We start from the raw sequence: 20,062 nt of genomic DNA, 5'->3' as shown, positions 1-20,062 counted from the left end.
CCTCCGTGATCAGCAAGGCAGCCTATATGTGGAGCCACAGGACATGAGGGAGATACTAAGAGTATTTTAACTCGGTGTTTACTGTGAAGAAGGACATTGAATATATAGAATGTAGGGAAATAAATGGTGACATCTTGATAAAGGTCCATATTACAGATGAAGTGATGTTGGATGTCTTGAAATGCACAAGTGGATAAATCCCCAGGATCTGATCAGGTGTACCCTAGAACTCTGTGGGAAGCTAGGGAAGTGATTGCTGGGTCCTTTGCTGAGATACTTGGATGATCGATAGTCACAAGTAAGGTGCTGGAAGACTGGAGGTTGGCTAACTTTTTTTTGGCTATTTAAGAAAAGTGGTGAGGGAAAAACCAGGGAACTATAGACCGGGGAAGTTGTTGGAAGGAATCCTGAGGGATTTGTGTATTTGGAAAGAAAAGGACTGATTAGGGATAGTCAGCATGGCTTTATGCATGAGAATTATGTCTCACAGACTTGAGTTTTTTGAAGAAGTAACAAAGAGGATTGATGAGGGCAGAGTGGTGTTTGTGATGTATATGGGCGTTCGACAAGGTTCCCCGTTGGAGACTGGTTAGCCAGCTTAGATCCCATGGAATACAGGGAGAGCTAGTCATTTGGTTACAGAACTGGCTCAAAGGTAGAAGACCGAGGGTGGTGGTGGTGGAGGGTTGCTTTTCAGACTGGAGGCCTGTGACCAGTGGAATGCCACAAGGATCAGTGCTAAGTCCACTGCTTTTCATCATTTATATAAATGATTTGGATATGAACATACGTATAGTTAGTAATTTTGCAGATTACACCAAAATTGGAGGTGTGGTGGACAGTGAAGAATGTTACATTTAGAGTACAACAGGATCTTGATCAGATGGGCCATTGGGCTGAGGAGTGGCAGATGGAGATTAATTTAGATAAATGAGATGATGCATTTTGGAAAAGCAAAACAGGACAGGACTTGCACACTTAATGGTAAGGTCCTAGGGAATGTTGCTGAACAAAGACCTTGGAGTGAAGGTTCATAGTTCCTTGAAAGTGGAGTTGCTGGTGGATAGGATAGTGAAGAAGGTGTTTGATATGCTTTCCTTTACTGGTCAGAGCATTGAATATAGGAGTTGGGAGGTCATGTTGTAGCTGTACAGGACACTGTTTACGCCACTTTTGGACTATTGCGTACAGTTCTGGTCTCCCTGCCTATCGGAAGGATATTTTGAAAAGGTTCAGAAAAGATTTACAAGGATGTTGCCAGGGTTGGAGTGTTTGAGCTATAGGGAGAGGCTGAATAGACTGGGATTGTTTTCCCTGGAGCATCAGAGGCTGAGGGGAGACCTTATCAAGGATTATAAAATCATGAGGGGCATGGATAGGATAAATAGACAAAGTATTTTCCCTAGGGTGGAGGATCCAGAATTGGAGAGCAGAGGTTTAGGGTGCGAGGGGCAAGATATAGAAGGGTCCTAAGGGGCAAAAGTTTCATGCAAATGGTGGTGTGAGTGTGGAAATAGCTGTTAGACGAAGTGGCGGAGGTTGGTACAATTACAGGCTTTAAAGGCATCTGGATGGGTATATGAATATGAAGGGTTTAGAGGGATATGGGACTTGAGTGGGTTAGGATATCTGGTCGGCATGGACGAGTTGGACAGAAGGGTCTATTTCCATGATGTAAGTCTCTATGACTCTAAGTTGTTTTGGGTAGCTGTTGGCATTTTGAGTTGATCAGATCCCTGGACCAGATGAGATGCATGCAATGATGCTGAGAGAAGTGAGAATGGAAATTGTGCAAATATTGGCCATAATAGTTCAAGTTTTTTTGGAAATTGGTGTGGTGCCAGGGGACTGGAAAATTACAAACATGCTTTGTTCAGAAGCGTATGGAAAGCCCAGCAATTATAGATTGGTCATTTTCTCTTCAGAGAGAAGGAAATGTTTAATGACTTCAATAATTTGGGATAGAATTAATGTGCTAATAAATGCATGTGGGTCAATTAAGGAGAGCAAGGCTAGATTTCTTAATTGGAAGCTATGTTTAATTGGCATGAAGTAAGAGGGTGGCTGAGGGAAATGCTGTTAATGTAGCATACATAGATGTCCAAAAGTTATTTGATACATTTCCGGACAACTCACTTGAGAAAATGTATAGCTTGTGGAATAAAGGGGCCAGCAGTATGTCAAGACAGAATTGGCTAAGTGACAAGGAGCAATGGTTAATGGATATGGTTAAGTTTGGAGAAAGATTTGTAGTTGAATTTTCCAGGCATCTGTCTTGGAACTCTGGCATTACATGACTCGAAGAAGAGGGCTCCAATTTAGTGATTTACAAAATGAGTAAATATGAGAAGAAATTGTTTTACATAAGTGGTTCAGGTCTGGAGGTGTGATGGAGGTACGTTCATTTGAGTCATTAGATTATTTCTATTTAAGTGGGCAGGTTTATGGTAGAAGGGAGGGAATGTAGTCCCAAGTCACGCACATTTGGAGAGCCATCGCAGGCATAGGCTAAATTTTCCTCCTTTTGCACTGTAACGTTTTAGTAGGTCAATAATGAAGTAAAGTGGCGTGAGAAATGTATCTCTGATTTATTCAGGATTATAAAGGGCGACACGGTGGCACAGTGGTTAGCACTACTGCCTCACAGCGCCTGAGACCCGGGTTCAATTCCCGCCTCAGGCGACTGACTGTGTGGAGTTTGCACGTTCTCCCCGTGTCTGCGTGGGTTTCCTCTGGGTGCTCTGGTTTCCTCCCACACTCCAAAGATGTGCGGGTCAGGTGAATTGGCCATGCTAAATTGCCCGTAGTGTTAGGTAAGGGGTAAATGTAGGGGTGGGTTGCGGGTCGGTGTGGACTTGTTGGGCCGAAGGGCCTCTTTCCACACTGTAAGTAATCTAATCTAAGTAATCTAATCTAATCTAAACAAAGGTATAATCCAGCATTAGAATATGCCATGATATTGTGTGCAAAGGTATAAAATTACATAATGTTAACACTGATTCCTTCAGTCTGCAACCAACAGTTCCATCCTTCCTATCTCTTTCCACACTTGCGATATCGGTTTCAGATTTGGTAACTGGTGAAGTTTTATTTTTTTTTAAAAATGCTTTTGAAAGGAAGTCTCCAGTTTTGCTTTTAAATTAATTGAAAGAGCAAATGATTGGATAAATGTTGACATTCCACCTGTTGATGTGGAGAGTTTGATAGCAAAGCATGACAATCTATTTGCACTGAGCTCACAATAACTCTTGCATATGTTCTGAGTACCTGTTAATTTGTGAGCTGCTGGCACTGAAAGCTTATCACTTTGTCTTACAGAGCCTTGCCTCCTATTTACCCTTATAAAGCTTGCATTCTGCCACTCTGGTATAATTTCATAATCCAATTTCAAATTTAGCCTTTATACATGACATTGATAAATAATTCAAGCACAATTGTGTGGAATTTGCCTTGTATAGTTTGAGTATGCAAGTACAATGTGATATTACAATGGGATTTATAGTAGCCATAAATTCTATTAATGATTCTTATCAGGTTAAGAAATACCTGTTGGCTTATTTCTGTTATTCAAGTGACTTTGACATATGGCATTTTCCAGATTTATGTTCAGGCTGTAATTTAGCTCTCTAAGTCACTGCAGAAGGCCAAGTTCTCAGTGACAAGTTTTAGTTGAAATTCTGTATTCTTTTCTTCAGGATTTCTGCAGAGCTGTTGCAATGATTACTGGAGTTTGTATCCAACTTGATGCAGGTGACACAATTTTGTCACCGGGAGGATTTTGTCACTGACTATCACGTTGAGTTGAGTGATTCTAGACTTATTTCAAAGAGAAAAGGTTGTATTCATTCAGTAGTTGGATTTGTGGTAATATGTCCTTTATTTTCAGTGTGAGTGACTATGTGGCAAATCACTGTACTATAACTCTTGTGTCATGCAAAGTTGCTAGATGATGGAAATGATGCTTGATTTGTGGACTTGACCCAGTTGGCATCTTGAGGCAGAAATTTATAATGGCAAATCTCTCATTTGGAGATCATCTTCATTGGCATCAAAATATAACATTCTGTCCCAGAAATAAGAAACAGACTATATATAATTTTTTTTAAAAAAACTTAAATTAAGCATTTAAGTCACATCTATGCAATAATTTAACAGCAATTTTCTTTGAAATGAAGTGCTAATTAGTGTTGGTGTTGAACTGGATTTGCATGAAAGTTTTGCAAATATGAAAGTGCTGTATGGGAAAATTGAAGGATGGAATATTTTCGTAGGTGTTATACTTTTGAATAATTTGTTTCGTGGAACTGCCATGTTTATACAATGTACACAAATACAAATGACAAATCATCAATCAGGTGCTACCCTGAATCTTTTTTAAAAAATAAATCTTGGTGTGAATTTTCAAGAAGGCAAGACAACAAAAAGAGATTAACCATGCTGGGACAAGCCGAAAATGTTTAAATGAAAGGCGTCAGAAATTTGAATGGCTTTGATCAGGTCAACATAGAGAAGATGTTTTCACTTGTGGAAGAGAAGTTGAAAGCGAGGGTTGACGATCTGAAAAGCCACCAATATACCCAGTAAGGAATTTGGGCAAAACTCTTCACCTGACGTGGTTAGGATGTGAAACATGGAGTAGTTAAGGAATATAACATAACTCATTCATCCAATGGGGTGTTAGATATACATATCAGGGATAGACGTGAAACTTGTCCCTGTAGGGTGGGAGAGGCTCATGTGAACCCTGAGCACCAGTATGGACCATTGGGTTGAATGGCCTGTTCGCTGTGAATCCTATGTCATGTATCTTCCAGCATAATTACTTAGACAAACTGCATGTTTTTAATTAACTGTTCATGTATTTTACATTCTTTCAATTTCTAAATTGATAATACTACACAGCAAAGAAGGTTACCTCTGATTACAACGGGATCTTGATCAGATGGGCTACTGGGCTGAGAAGTGGCAGATAGAGTTTAAATTATATAAATGTGAGATGCTGCATTTCGGGAAAGCAAATTTTAGCAGAACTTATACACTTAACGGTAAGGTCCTGGGAAGTATTGCTGAACAAAGAGACCTTGGAGTGCAGGTTCATAGGATAGTGACGGCAGTATTTGATATGCTTTTATTGGTCAGAGTATTGAGTACAGCAGTTGGGAGGTCATGTTGTGGCTGTACAGGACATTGGTTAGGCCACTGTTGGAATATTGCGTGCAATTCTGGTCTCCTTCCTATTGGAAAGGTGTTGTGAAACTTGAACGGGTTCAGAAAAGAACTGCAAGGATGTTGCCAAGTTTGGAAGATTAGAGCTATAGGAAGAGGCTGAACAGGCTGGGGCTGTTTTCCCTGGAGCGTCAGAGGCTGAGGGGTGACCTTATAGAAGTTTACAAAATTATGAGGGGGATGGATATGGTAAATAGGCATAGTCTGTTCCCTGGGGTTGGGGAGTCCAGAATTAGAGAACATAGTTTTAGGGTGAGAGGTGATAGATATAAAAGAGACCTAAGGGGCAACCTTTTCACGCAGAGGGTGGTATGTGTATGGAATGAGCTGCAGAGGAAGTGGTGGAGGCTAGTACAACTGCAACATTTAAGAGGCATTGGGATGGGTATATGAATAGGAAGGGTTTGGAGGGATATGGGTCAGGTGCTGGCAGGTGGGACTAGATTGGGTTGGAATATCTGGTCGGCATGGACGAGTTGGACCAATGAGTCTGTTTCTGTGCTGTACATCTCTATGACTAAACAGTTTATTCCAGTGTTATTCGTGCTGCAAGACTATTTATCTCCTGCCCGGCATAATATGGTTATCACTTCAAGTGCAGAACAGGTGTTTCATGCCTTTTCAGTTATAAACTGGAATAAATGCGAAGTCCAGGTGTTGTGATTAGTTTTTAGTCAATAATGAGAGTACCATTGTAACCATGGCGAGGTCTTATTAACCAGACCTGTGAGCATTGCTGTGTTTTGACTGCTATGAAGGCTGTTACTTTTTCAGGTGTCTGAATAGCAACAGCAGCTGGCGGTTTAATAGCGAGTTTAATGCAGTGCGATAGCCCAAAGCATTTTGCAGTAATCTTATCAGAAAAAAATTTGATAGCAAGCTACATAAGGATAGTGTAGCAGGTGACCAAAAGCTTAATCAAAGTGGTAAATTTTAAGAACTATGTTAAAAGAAAGTGATTTTTTTTTAGAAAAAGTAGAGGTGGACAGGTATCGAAAGGAAATTCCAGATCTAGATTCTGGAACATTGAAAGCATGGCCACTAACAGAGGATCAAAGCAATTCAGATATGTAAGAAGTGAGAATTTATAAAAGGAAGAGTACTTGGGAGGTTGTACAATTTGCAGGAAATTATAGGTAAGGAAGAACAAGATTTGAGGTATTTGAAAACAACGATGATCAATTCAAATATCAGGTGTTTCTATGCCAGGAACCAGTTCAGATTTGAGTAATAAGTCATAGAGTCATAGAGATGTACAGCATAGAAACAGACCTTTTTGGTCCAATTCGTCCATGCCGACCAGATATCCCAACCCAATCTATTCCCACCTGCCAGCACCCGGCCCATATCCCTCCAAACCCTTCCTATTCATATACCCATCCAAATGCCTCTTAAATGTTGCAATTGTACCAACCTGCACCAAATCCTCTGGCGTACCACCCTCTGCATGAAAAGGTTTCCCCTCCGGTCTCTTTTATATCTTTCCCCTCTCACTCTAAACCTATGCCCTTTGGTTCTGAACTCCCTGACCCCAGGGAAAAGACTTTGTCTATTTATCCTATCCATACCCCTCATAATTTTGTATACCTCTATAAGGTCACTCCTCTGCCACCGACGCTCCAGGGAAAACAGCCCCAGCCTGTTCAGCCTCTTCCTATAGCTCAAATCCTCCAAACTTGGCAACATCCTTGTAAATCTTTTCTGAATCCATTCAAGTTTCACAACATCTTTCCGATAGGAAGGAGATCAGAATTGCGTGCAATATTCCAACAGTGGCCTAACCAATGTCCTGTACAGCCACAACATGACCTCCCAACTGCTGTACTCAATAATCTGACCAATAAAGGAAAGCATACCAAACACCGCCTTCATTATCCTATCTACCTGTGACTCCACTTTCAATGAGCTGTGAACCTGCACTCCAAGGTCTCTTTGTTCAGCAACACTTCCCAGGACCTTACCATTAAGTGTATAAGTCCCGCTAAGATTTGCTTTCCCAAAATACAGCACCTTGCATTTATCTGTATTAAACTCCATCTGTCACTCCTCATCCCTTGGCCCATCTAGTCCAGATCCTGTTGTAATTTGAGGTAACCCTTTTTGTTGTCCACTACATCTCCAATTTTGGTGTCATCTGCAAACTTACTAACTGTACCTCCTTATGTTCACATCTAAATCATTTATGTAAATGACAAGTAGTAGAGGGCCCAGCACCGATCCTTGTGGCACTCCACTGGCCTCTAGTTTGAAAAACAACCCTCCACTACCACCCTCTGTCTTCTACCTTTTGAGTCAGTTCTGTACTCAAATGGTTAGTTTTCCCTTTATTCCATGAGATCTAACCTTGCTAATCAGTTTCTTATGGGGAACCTTGTCGAACACCTTACTGAAGTCCATATAGATCACATCTACTGCTCTGTCCTCATCAATCTTCTTTGTTACTACTTCAAAAAACTCCAATCAAGTTTGTGAGATATGATTTCCCACGCACAAAGCCATGTTGACTATTATTAAACAGTCCTTGCCTTTCCAAATACATGTACATCCTGACCCTCAGGATTCCCCCCAACAACTTGCCCACCACAGACGTCAGGCCCACTGGTCTGTAGTTCCTTGGCTTGTCCTTACTGCCCTTCTTAAACAGTGGCACTATGTTTGCCAACCTCCAGTCTTCCAGCACCTCACCTGTGACTATCAATGATACAAATATCTCAGCAAGAGGCCCAGCAATCACTTCTCTAGCTTCCCACAGAGTTCTCGGGTACACCTGATCAGGTCCTGGGGATTTATCCACCTTTAACCATTTCAAGACATCCAGCACTTCCTCCTCTGTAATCTGGACATTTTGCAAGATGTCACCATCTATTTCTCTACTGTCTATATTTTCCATATCCTTTTCCACAGTAAATACTGATGCAAAATATTCATTTAGTAGCTTCCCCCATTTTCTGTTCTCCACACAAAGGCCGCCTTGCTGATCTTTGAGGGGCCCTATTCTCTCCCTAATTACTCTTTTGTCCTTAATATATTTGTAAAAACCCTTTTGGATTCTCTCTTAATTCTAATTGCCAAAGCTATTTCATGTCCCCTTTTTGCCCTCCTGATTTCCCTCTTAAGTAAACTTAACCATTCAGATCTTTTTCGTATATTATGTTCTGTGCATTGAATGGCACGGTTCCATCTATCTTCCATGAGTACAAAGTGATAGTGAATTTTGCAGAAACTCCATACAACATTCATGAGGGTTTTCTATGATGCTGCAACTTAGGTGCAAATAGCTAACTTTTGTATACAGCAACCAGGTTTTTTTTACATGATTCACTGTAGTGAAAGAACATTTCCTGGTGATCTGTATTTTTAGATCTAAGACAATTTTATAGAAAGACATTTTGCTGCATTAATCCTTGTTTCTGACCTGATCTCTCTTGGATATGTAGCAGTTTCCTTTTTAGTAGAGGTCTAATTGACTGGATATTATTCATGTGTGTGTAGATCTGTGGAACTGTTACACAATTTTCTGGTTTGATTTCAGATTTTGCTTTTTTTAAAATGTAGTGTTCTTTGTTCGTGCAAAATTAGTAACTCCAGGTTTCTGATGCATTGCAATGATTTTTTTTCTGTCTCCCTAAACCATGCTCTGGTTTCCCTATGTACTGATCTATCTTGCCTAAGTGATCTTTAATGCATGTAAGCTTAGTTTGAAAGTGTGATAGGTTTTTGACCAAAAGTAAAAGCAATATGCTTTAGGTTCTTAAATGAAATGCTGCGCTATCTACTGGTAGAATTGCTTAAAGTTTTATCAAGCTTTCTTCTATTCAGGACTTCCACACAAATAATTTACAGACAAAATACATTTGCCAGTATGTAGATTTGGATATTCCACAGCACTTTACTAGCATTGTCAATTTAATTTTTTAAAAACATCTTCGCTTCACTCTCTGCTAATGATTTTGGCAAACTTTCTGTTCGCAATTTCTTTGGTAATTTGGCATAATACTTTTGAGTCTGATGTGTTTTTAGTTGCAATAATGTCAGCTTGCATTTTATCACGCATTCATCAACTAATGTTTGGCAAAAAAGCGCAAGTTTTTATTTGCTTACAACCAAAAATTGGGTCAGAGGTGTATTAGAGGAATGTCTTTAAATTGTGGAAGCAAAGTAGAAAGAGAATTCTAGTGCTTAGGTCTTAGGGAGCTGAAGGCAGTGGGAGCAAATCAAATTCGGTATGCGCAAAAGGCCAGAATTGAAAAAGTGGAGTCATCTGAAAAGAGCAAGATAATGGTGATGTTTGAAAATAAAGATAAAAATTTAAAAGTAAAATATTGCCAATCCAGGATCCCATATAGATTAGCAAGCGCATGTATGATTATAACAGAACAATGTTTTTAGGATTAGTTCATTTTAATGGGATGTTAGTAGTGGAGAGTAATTCAAAGACATGGTTAAGAATTTTAATAGCGAATAAGTGAAACCACAGGCAAAGGTTGGGCAGTGTTATGGAATTGAAAATAGGTGGTATTGGTGATGAATTATGTGATTTGAGAATTATCCTGGGACCAAATATGGCATCAAGCTTTTCAAGTCAAGTTTCTTCAATTGTCGAGTCAGAGGAAGAGATTTGGGCTTTGAGCTCTGAGGCAGCAGTGCTGACCTTGAAGCTTGGACTGACTTCTGACTGCTGTGAGCATCCTTTTTCTTGCTGCGTAGGTGTGGCCTAATGAACTTTTGAGGCCTGATTATTGCTACAAAAAAAGCCTGCAAGTAGGTAGGGCAGGATTTTTGAGACCTTGCCTCCTATTCAGCTTCCCTGCACTCAACTTCCCTGTTTGCTCAAAGCCTCTCCCCATTTAAGAGTTGCAAGTTTGCCCACTCCAGCCATCAATACTCAATCCTACCCAAAAAAATTCCCTATTACCAAGGTAATATGGAACTTGATATATCAAAATATTGTTGTTTTAAGAAGCACTACTTTAAGTAGTCAGATGTATTGTGTGAATTTAACAAATGTGACTGATTCAACTCAAAATATCCAGAAGTTAGCTCCCAAGTATGAGCAAATTTACATGATGTAATGAAAGTTGATATATAATCCTTTTTTAGAATTGGACTTTACGTCAATTTTACCTCAACTTTTATAGTTTCATTTTGTGAAGGTTCTTTTTGCTTTTAAATTAAGATGTCACTTATTTGGAACAGTGAGCTACTATAATTTGCAAGAGTGCATCTAACTTCATGTATGTGCCTTGCAGGATCTTAATTATGTATTTACAAAATTGAACTCCTTTGCCGGATAACGAAATAGATGAGGCGTATGAGTATTTCTAGGTCACTTCAGAATCCATTCTGTATTGGTCACTGCTGATTCCTAATATTGTGCCACCTTTGCCATCACTTTGCTGAAATTCTTATCCATGTCTTTGAGTTAGCCACCACTGCCAACATCCCACATTCCATTAGATTAGATTAAATTTATACTTTCTACCGTATGGCAACTGGCCCTTCGGCCCAACCGACCCACCGAAGAATAACCCACCCAGACTCATTCCTCTACATTTACTCCTGACTAATGCACCTATCACTATAGGCAATTCAGCATGGCCAGTTCCCCTGACCTGCACATCTTTTGAATTGAGAGAGGAAACCGGAGAGCACTGGAGGAATATCATTACCTCTGATTATATCTTCTCCCTGTCAATATGATTGAACTTACTCTGCAATTTATCATTACTGCCTCCTAAGGCTTCCTTCACCTAAAGCTCCCTTATCAAATGTGCCTCATTGCACAACACGAAATTCGGTACTGCCTGTTCCCTAGTGGGCCCTGCCACAAGCTGCTCCAAAAAGGCCATTTTGTAGACATTCCACACATTTCTTGCAATCCACTACCAAACTTGGTTTCCTAGTCCACCTGCCTATTGAAATCACCCATGATCACTGTAACTTTGCCTTCCCTACACATCTTTATCTCCTTGTGTATCTTGCACCCCAGCTCCGACTGCTGTTTGGAAGCCTGTACATAATTCTAACAATACCAATCTACATTAAAGTCCAGTTGTGCAAGCGGTCAGTTGTTGGCAAGCTGTAGCTTGCCGACATGGTTTCTTTTAATTGCCTCAAACAGAGGATAATTGGCATCCTGCTTTGCTAGGAGCTTGGAGGCACTGTGGGTGGTGGAGAGGTGTGTACAGTTGCTGCATCCTGAGATGTCGCTGGCTGCTGGGCATCGAAAGGAGCAATTGCTATATGAGTCACGAGTTTACTAATCTGGCTTTCATGTTTGGCATTCGTGCTGTTTGGTTTGTAGGCAGAAGTTGGGAGAATGGGAACTTGCATATTAGTGAGGTGAGATTACATAATAATGAGGACACAAATGCATGCAAGTATACCTCAGACACTGTTTAACTAGTGAGAATCTCATCTCACCATTCAACTCTTTGTTAGAAAATGGGACCTTTTGCTCTTGACTGCGGAAGCAATGCACCGTTCTCACCAATGCCCATGTTGTTCAGATGCTGAGAGATTCTGCCCTTTTTAGCTTGAAAAGAATTAGCATTTTAGTTGAAGTAGAGGTTTTCCGGTTGTCAGAATAGAAGAGGTTTGGGTCATCAGAATAAATTCTAGATCCTCAAAACTGGAAAGAGTCAGTTAAATGAGAAATTATAAGGTCGAGGTGACGCCTAACTGGGATTAAGTATTTGTAAAAAATATTGCTGGAAAATGGCTTGAAACTTTTGTTTTTCTGTTTATGTCAAGATATATAACTTTTTAAAATCCTCTTGTGTGGCAAATGGTTATTTTCCTGAGGAACATTATCAAACTGTAAGTAATCTAAAAAAAAAACTCACGTGAATATTTTCAGTGACTAATCATGATGTTAACCAACTGAAAAAACTAAGCTTATAATATATCGAGCCATGTCTCATTCTGGCTTACCTAATATTGCTATCAGCTGGGATCATAGCAAATGTTTTTTCTCTTTCATAAAGCACACAACTACAGATGCTGGAGATCTGAAAGAACAAAAATGGGAATTGAGAAACTAGATCTGTCAGCATCTGGGAGAGAAAACAGAATTCATGTTAATTCTTTTTTCTTTCCACAGATGGTGCTGGACCTGCTGAGTTTCTTCAGCAATTATGGTATTTGTTTGTTTCCTTTTATACTGCAAGTTTTGTGAAATTTCATATTTTACTCTTGCATATTATTCTACTTTCCAAAAAATGAAGGGAGATTTTAATCTAAATGTCGCAAATTTGAGGTGATTGCTCAAAAAATTCCTTTGAATAAAAATAATGGCTTTTATCAAGCACAGTTGTATTTAAGATTATAATAGATATGCAGTTAAGTGTTGGTGTTGAAATCATCATATGCTTAATGCATTAAATTATTTCTTAAAATTTTCATTATTGGTAAAGTAAAGCAAGAGCTATTCTACAGCTATTATTCCCTTTAGTTTTCAGTGGATATGGTTTATTTTCCTGAGATTGGATCCTGTTGCATGAATTAGCCAAAAATTAGTAAATACCTAAGTTTGGTTTTAATCTCCTTCACAGTTGTTGGCTTGTTGAGCATCTCTTTCCCCATATTGCTACATCTGTTGTATTCTATTGTCAGTCATACAACCAGAAAACTGCAAAGATGCATTTATGAAAGCACTTCACAGGGCATTTGGGGATAGTAAATAAATGCTGGCTTAGCTAGCAACTTTCACATCCCAGAATGAATTTTAAAAGTACCTTCTTTGGCTGTAAATTGCTGATTGGTGTTTTAGCGATTTTAGAATTGGGTGCAGTATAATATTTTGAGCTTTCTTGTGGTTGGATATCAGGGATGTAATGTGGCCTGACATTTTATACACCAGCAGTGCAGATTTTAGGATTGTGTTGTTTCTTTATCTCTGGCCTGCAGTCAGAGTGGTTTCAGCAAACTGAAACTCTGATCTGTCCTGTTTGTGTTTAACTATTAAATGATTAGAAATATTCTGTCTATGCACTTCTCCACCACAATATGATGACAAAACTCATTTGTGTTTGAGGCTGTTTTTTCAGTTACAGATGTGGGTATTCTTGCCTCTAACTCCACAGATTAAAATCAGAACAACAGATATTTCCTTGTTGGAGGCAAAGGTCACTTGGTATGGTATTGTATGGGATTGTTAATTTTAATGGTGGTATCTTTGGGGCTTGCATCATTTTTCAGATATTTGATGTTGAGCTGTCAGGACAGCAGGTAATTCATTGCATGAAGACAGCTATACCACTTTGAATTGAAAAATCACTGTGGGGTTCTTCTGCAATGCTGCAGCTAGTAATGGAACCTGTTTTTCCCAAATAAAAATACTACACTAGTTCAATTCTACAGTTGTGTTTATGACTTTTCTAAAATCAACATTGGCTTTTTGCACAAGTGTGATGTTTGTTGAACAAATGTCCTTCCTGCTGTGTCTTCCATGCTGATGTGACTGAGCTGCTGTTTCTCATTCTGGATCAGTGGTAGTAAACTTGAGAAAGATTCTGCTGCGACTCTGGTGAAATTTATCTTTTTAAAAACCATTAAATCTAGGATCACTTTAGGCAGTAAGCATTTGTGAAGGACAAAAGGATGGCATGGAGTCATGTAGATTGGAGTTTTTTTTTCCCCTAATCTTGTTCAAAGTGAATTTATGTTGTGCCTATAGTTTAGCAAGAATTCTGACCATAAGATAGAGTTGCCAAACCATTTCAGATTTCGTATTATTCTGGTTAGGTTGCAACCAGAATTTTGTGTCCAGTTCTGGATATTGCAATTTTAGGGAAGGTCCTTTAAAAGAGTGCAGAGTGTGTGGTGTCTACAAGGTTGCATGAAGAGGAGACAAGTTATTTCAAAAGAAATTTGAGGCAGTTAGTGGAAGTAAAATTGAAGAGCTAGGGGGATAGAGTGGGAGAATTGGAACTGACTGGATTGTTTCGTAAAAAGCCAACCGAAAGCTGCCTCCTTCGTCTCAATGACAGAGTACAGAGCTCCTGCTTGCTCCTTTTATCAAATGTCACTCCTAGCTTCTTGCAGATTTTTCTAATTGCTCCCATCAATAAGTCAAAGTCCTGAGCCTAATTTTCAACTTGTTTAAAAGTTAAAGTTGAATGTAGAACATAGAACACTACAAATCAACGCCACTTTCTGGAAGACAGATCCATAGTCGTGCAAGATTCTATTATAATTACTTAGACTCTGCCCTTGTCCAATGAAACTTTGCTTCCTTCTGTGTTCATTTGCTTAGGCCCTGAACATCCTAATTCCCAATTTCTTGGTCTCTCTCTCTCTCTCTCTCTCTCTCCTTCCTCTCTCTCTCTTTCTCTCTCTCTCTCTTTCTCTCTCTCTCTCTCTTTCTCTCTCTCTCTCTTTGCTGCTCCTTTGAAAAGGCAAAAACTGATTTTGGATAGTCAGCATGGCTTTGCGCATGTTGAGGAATGATTAGTAAGTTTGCAGATGGCACCGAAATTAGTGTAGTGATTACTGAAGAAGGTTCTGAGTTCAACAGGACCTTGATTAGATTGGCTGGCTAAACAAAGAACTTGGGGTGCAGGTTCGTAATTCCTTGAAAGTGGTTAGGCTGTTTTTGGGATGCTGTATTCACTTCTGGTCTCCCAGCTCTAGGAAAGATGTTAAACTTGAAAGGGTGCAGAAAAGATTGACCAGGATGTTGCTGGAGTTGGAAAATTTGAGCTAGAGGAAGAGGCTATTTTCCCTGGAGCATCAGAGGCATGAATAGTCAACATCGTCTTTCCAAGCTGGGGCAGTAAGGTGAGAGGGGGAAAAATATTAAAGGAACCTAAGGGGTGTCCTTTTTACGCAGAGGTTGACGTGTGTATGGAAGGGAAGTGGTGGAGGCTGGTGCAATTTAAAGGCATCTGAATGTGTACATGAATAGCAAATCAGACTAGATTAATTTAGGATATCTGGTCAGCATGGATGAGTTGGACCTTTTTGTTTTTGAGGAGTCTGTTTCCGTGTTGTACAACTCTATATCTCCTGTTTCTTGATCTCCTTCCCTTTCTGTCTTGATCGTGCAGTTGTTTCTAGCCCTCGCTGATAGAAAACAATTTATTTTTACATGAAATGTTAGCTGTCTCTTTTCAGAACTACCATGAACATTCTTTTTTCCAAAAGTCCCACTTATATCCACTTTTTATAACTGTTTGGATTTTATTCAATGTATAAACGAAGCATCTTGAGCTTTTGTTAGCTCCTTGCTGCATGTCTTCCCTTCTAGAAGTACCATATAGAATAATGGTAAGTTTCTGTATGGTTGCACTCTTATCTAAGAATGGTGAGTCATTGATTAATTTTCCACTTGCTTTGACTCAGTCATGTGATCTGTTTTCTTAACCAATGTCTGCTTGCTGTCTGTGATGGAAACTGTTGAAAAGATTGCAAAATAGTTTCTGTAGAAATCAAGATTTGTCCCTTTTGTATGTCCAGCAATGTCCCTTTTTATGTCCAACCAATAATTTTGGTTTCCTTGTGCTAGACTTTGCCATTTTTTTTGTTACTTTTATTTTTGTTAATATGATCCTTCATTGGTAACCTTTCTCAGGGGAAACAAAATAATCTTTGAGACATCAGCACCAGCTCAAATGTTGGCTTTCATAGAACTGAGAATTCTAAATGTTTTTAGACATCTCGGCAAAATGAATATCTTTTTACAACTCCCCCCATTTGAGTCCGCAATACAGTTGAACCCACCAAATCATTATTGATAACAACATAGCAAATTAGTATTAAAATGAAAGCTAAAAGCGGAATGTACTTTAACACTGCTAACCTGATATCGGCACTCTGGGTATATCCGCACCATGTAGAAGCATTGAATCCCGACAATGTGGAAGCATTTGGCCCATCGAGCCCACACTGATTTCTCTAGAGCATCCCATCCCCCTCCCATATTCTTGTAATCTTGCATTTCCATTGGCTAATCCACCTAGCCTACACATTCTTGGGCTGTGGGAGGAAACCTAGGCAGACACAATGTGCAAACTCTACACAAACAGTTGCCCGAGTCTGGAATTGAAACTGGTGCTGTGAGGCTGCATTGCTAACTACTGAACCACCATGCGCAATGGATTAAGAAAGCGACTTGCCGCTAGCTTCTCAAAGACAATTGAGTATTACCAATGAATTCAATTTAAAAACAAGTCTTCGAGCACATAGTGCTCATAGATATCAGTAAAAGGATATTTTGTTGCACTTCAATATTATTCAAAGAGCAGTATACTTGGTTCAAAGATCCAATTCGAATTGGCCTGTGACCAGTGGAGTGCCACAAGGAACAGTGCTGGGTCCTCTACTTTTTGACATTTGCATAAATGATTTGGATATGAGCATAAGAGGTAGAGTTAGTAAGTTTGCAGATGACACCAAACTTGGAGGTGTAGTGGACAGCAAAAACGGTTACCTCAGATTACAACAGGATCTGGACCAGATGGGCCAATGGGCTGAGATGTGGCAGATGGAGTTTAATTTAGATAAATGCGAGGTGCTGCATTTTGGGACAGCAAATCTTGGCAGGACTCTTACACTTAATGGTAAGGTCCTAGGGATTGTTGCTGAACAAAGAGACCTTGGAGTGCAGGTTCATTGCTCCTTGAAAGTGGAGTCACAGGTAGATAGGATAGTGAAGAAGGCATTTGGTATGCTTTCCTTTATTGGTCAGAGCATTGAGTACAGAAGTTGGGAGGTCATGTTGTGGCTGTACACAACATAAGTTAGGTCACTGTTGGAATATTACATGCACTTCTGGTCTCCTTCCTATCTGAAAGATGTTGTGAAACTTGAAAGGGTTCAGAAAAGATTTACAAGGATGTTGCCAGGGTTGGAGGATTTGAGCTACAGGGAGAGGCTGAATTGGCTGGGGTTGTTTTTCCCTGGAGAGTTGGAGGCTGAGGGGTGACCTTATAGAGGTTTACAAAATTATGAAGGGCATGGATAGGGTAAATAGGCAAAGTCTTTTCCCTGGGGTAGGGAGTCCAGAACTAGTGAGTGTAGGTTTAGGGTGCGAGGGGAAAGATATAAAAGAGACCTAAGGGGCAACTTTTTCACACGGAGGTACATGTATGAAATGAGCTGCCAGAGGATATGGTGCAGACTGGTACAATTGCAATGTTTAAGAGGCATTTGGATGGGTATATGAATAGAAAGGGTTTGGAGGGATATGGGTTGGGTACTGGCAGGTGGGACTAAATTGGGTTGGGATATCTGGTCAGCGTGGACAGGTTGGACCAAAGGGTCTGTTTCCATGCTGTACATCTCTATGACTCTGTTTAGCTTTGCACTGTATCAGAAGTCTCAGCTTAGTTTTCTATTCCAATTCAATTCCTTCTTGAAAACTTTGTTGGAATATCATTCGAAGACTTTTGGATGTGTTTCTGTACCTTGCCTCAAGTAGCTTTTTCATTGGTAATACAACGTACTTTCTCTGAATTTTTGTTCTATCTGAATTTCTGAAATTATATTTTTACAAGTAGGCTGTTTCAGTTTCCTGAAAATGAGTTTGCCAAATGTTTGTTCGTTCAATTTGAATAAAAGTTTAGGGCATGAGATGTGATTTTTAACCATCTCTGATTTGAGTAGGTTATCTTAAAGTAAACTTAGTTATGCTATGTGAGTACTTCCATCTGATTAAATGATTTGCCATAATGAATTGCTTTCTTTTTCCTTAGGTACATAAAGTTGCCTTCTCTTCTCCCAATCCATGATGAGTGCCAAATCCGCTATCAGCAAAGAAATCTTTGCTCCACACGATGAGCGTATGCTTGCAGCAGTCCAGGTCAAGAGAAGAACCAAAAAAAAGATTCCATTTCTCGCAACAGGAGGTCAGGGCGAATATTTGACCTACATCTGCCTATCAGGTAGTTAAATTTAACTGTGTTTTGGCTTCATCATTGACTTCTAGCTACTTAATAAATACCTATACCCTCATTGCTCGAAGAAACTACATGCTGAACGTGAAAAGAAATGTAGACTGGCAGAACAAAATATCTTTGTTCTTACATGTTAGATAACAAAGATTTTAAAGTCATACAGTAGGTTAGAAAATACATTATGTATGCTGTTATTGTGTTTCATCAATGTTCTGATCATTACTGTTTCATAAGGGAATTGTTTTAACAATTTTTAGAAACATGTGCATTCAAATTGCTTCATTTAAAAAAAAATTGTCCAATATGGAATATTTGGATTCCAATCTCTTGTTGAGTACCATCAAATTACCAGCTCTAGATCAAGAGTTTAGTATTGCCTCATCATGTTGCATGATATGGAAATGCTTCAGGTGCAGTAAAAACAACAGGTCTGTCCAACTTGGCAGAGGGTTTAATTCAGGAATGCGAGGTGCTGATTTTGGGACAGCAATCTTGGCAGGACTCTTAGACTTTGGTAAGGTCCAAGGGATGAGTGCTGAACAAAGAGACCTTGGATTGCAGGTCATTGCTCCTTGAAAGTGAAGCCACAGGAGATAGGATAGTGAAAGAGGCATTTGGTAGCTTTCCTTTATTGTCAGAGCATTGAGTACAGAATGGGAGGTCATGTTTGGCTGTAACACAACATAAGTTAGGTCACTGTTGGAATATTACATACTTCTGGTGAAAATGTTGTGAAACTTGAAATTCAAAAAGTTTTAAGGATGTTGCCCTGGAGGATTTGAGCTACAGGGAGAGGCTGAATTGGCTGTCCCTTTTTTTCCCTGGAGAGTTGGAGGGAACCTTATAGAGGTTTACAAAATTATCAATAGGGTAAATAGGCAAAGTCTTTTTCCTGGGGTAGGGAGTCCAGAACCGAGGGGAAAGATATAAAAGAGACCTAAGGGGCAACTACTTTCACAAGGTACATGTAATACATTATGTATGCTGTTATTGTGTTTCATCAATGTTCTGATCATTACTGTTTCATAAGGGAATTGTTTTAACAATTTTTAGAAACATGTGCATTCAAATTGCTTCATTTAAAAAAAAATTGTCCAACTTATGGAATATTTGGATTCCAATCTCTTGTTGAGTACCATCAAATTACCAGCTCTAGATCAAGAGTTTAGTATTGCCTCATCATGTTGGAGCTTATCATATGTGAAATGAACTAAACCCCTAAATGGTAAGAGATGGAAAAGAGTCAATGTGCAAAGGGCCCAAGATGTACAAGGCTAAACATGTAGGTGCAGCTGAAAATGTGTTGCTGGTTAAAGCACAGCAGGTCAGGCAGCATCCAAGGAACAGGAAATTCGACGTTTCGGGCCAGAGCCCTTCATCAGGAATGGGGTATGTATATGTAGGTGCAGCAAGCTATTAGGAAGGCTAATAGAATATCAGTCTTTATTGCAAGAAGATTTGAGTGCAGGAGCAGAGAAGTCTTTCTTCAGTGATTATAGAAGACTGCACCTGGATTACTGTACAATTTTCCTTGCCTCAGGAAATATATTGTGAAAGAGGGATGCTGCAGAAGATCCTCATTATTGCAGAAATTGCAAGTTTTTCCAGCAGAGACTCCAAACATCAAGGGAAGGTTGGCTCGAAATGACAACCACTGATATTGCCAAAAGCAAGTTGTCAGAATGTCACTGGACAGGAATCCAGAATCTGAGGTGAATGTTCTTAGACAATAAATTTGAATTCCACCATGGTGTTACTTGAATTCAAAAACTTGTTTTAAAAATCTAGCATTAAAAAAGCTAGTCTAATGGCAATCAGGTCAAATGTTGTAAAAACAAATCTGATTCACTGTCCCTTTTTTTAAATTTTTTTTTAGGAAGGGAATTTTCCACCCTTATCGAGTTTGGTCTACACATGACTCCAGTCCCAGAGCAATATGG

The 20,062-nt window shown here is 39.5% G+C and overlaps 1 protein-coding gene across 1 annotated transcript in view; it reads left to right on the top strand.

Annotated features, from left to right (window-relative positions):
* stxbp6 (syntaxin binding protein 6 (amisyn)) overlaps positions 1-20,062 on the top strand; it is a 199,527-nt gene that overhangs the window by 18,739 nt on the left and 160,726 nt on the right. The window contains exon 2 of the mRNA XM_060828961.1: positions 17,922-18,110. Within this exon, the coding sequence (XP_060684944.1) occupies positions 17,954-18,110 (157 nt within the window). The 5' untranslated portion in view covers positions 17,922-17,953. The remainder of the gene's footprint in view (positions 1-17,921; positions 18,111-20,062) is intronic.

Source organism: Hemiscyllium ocellatum, chromosome 8 (genome assembly GCF_020745735.1).
Source record: "Hemiscyllium ocellatum isolate sHemOce1 chromosome 8, sHemOce1.pat.X.cur, whole genome shotgun sequence".
NCBI lineage: Eukaryota > Metazoa > Chordata > Chondrichthyes > Orectolobiformes > Hemiscylliidae > Hemiscyllium > Hemiscyllium ocellatum.
Note: the sequence above shows the minus strand (reverse complement) of the source record. Positions and strands in the feature narration are given on the sequence as shown.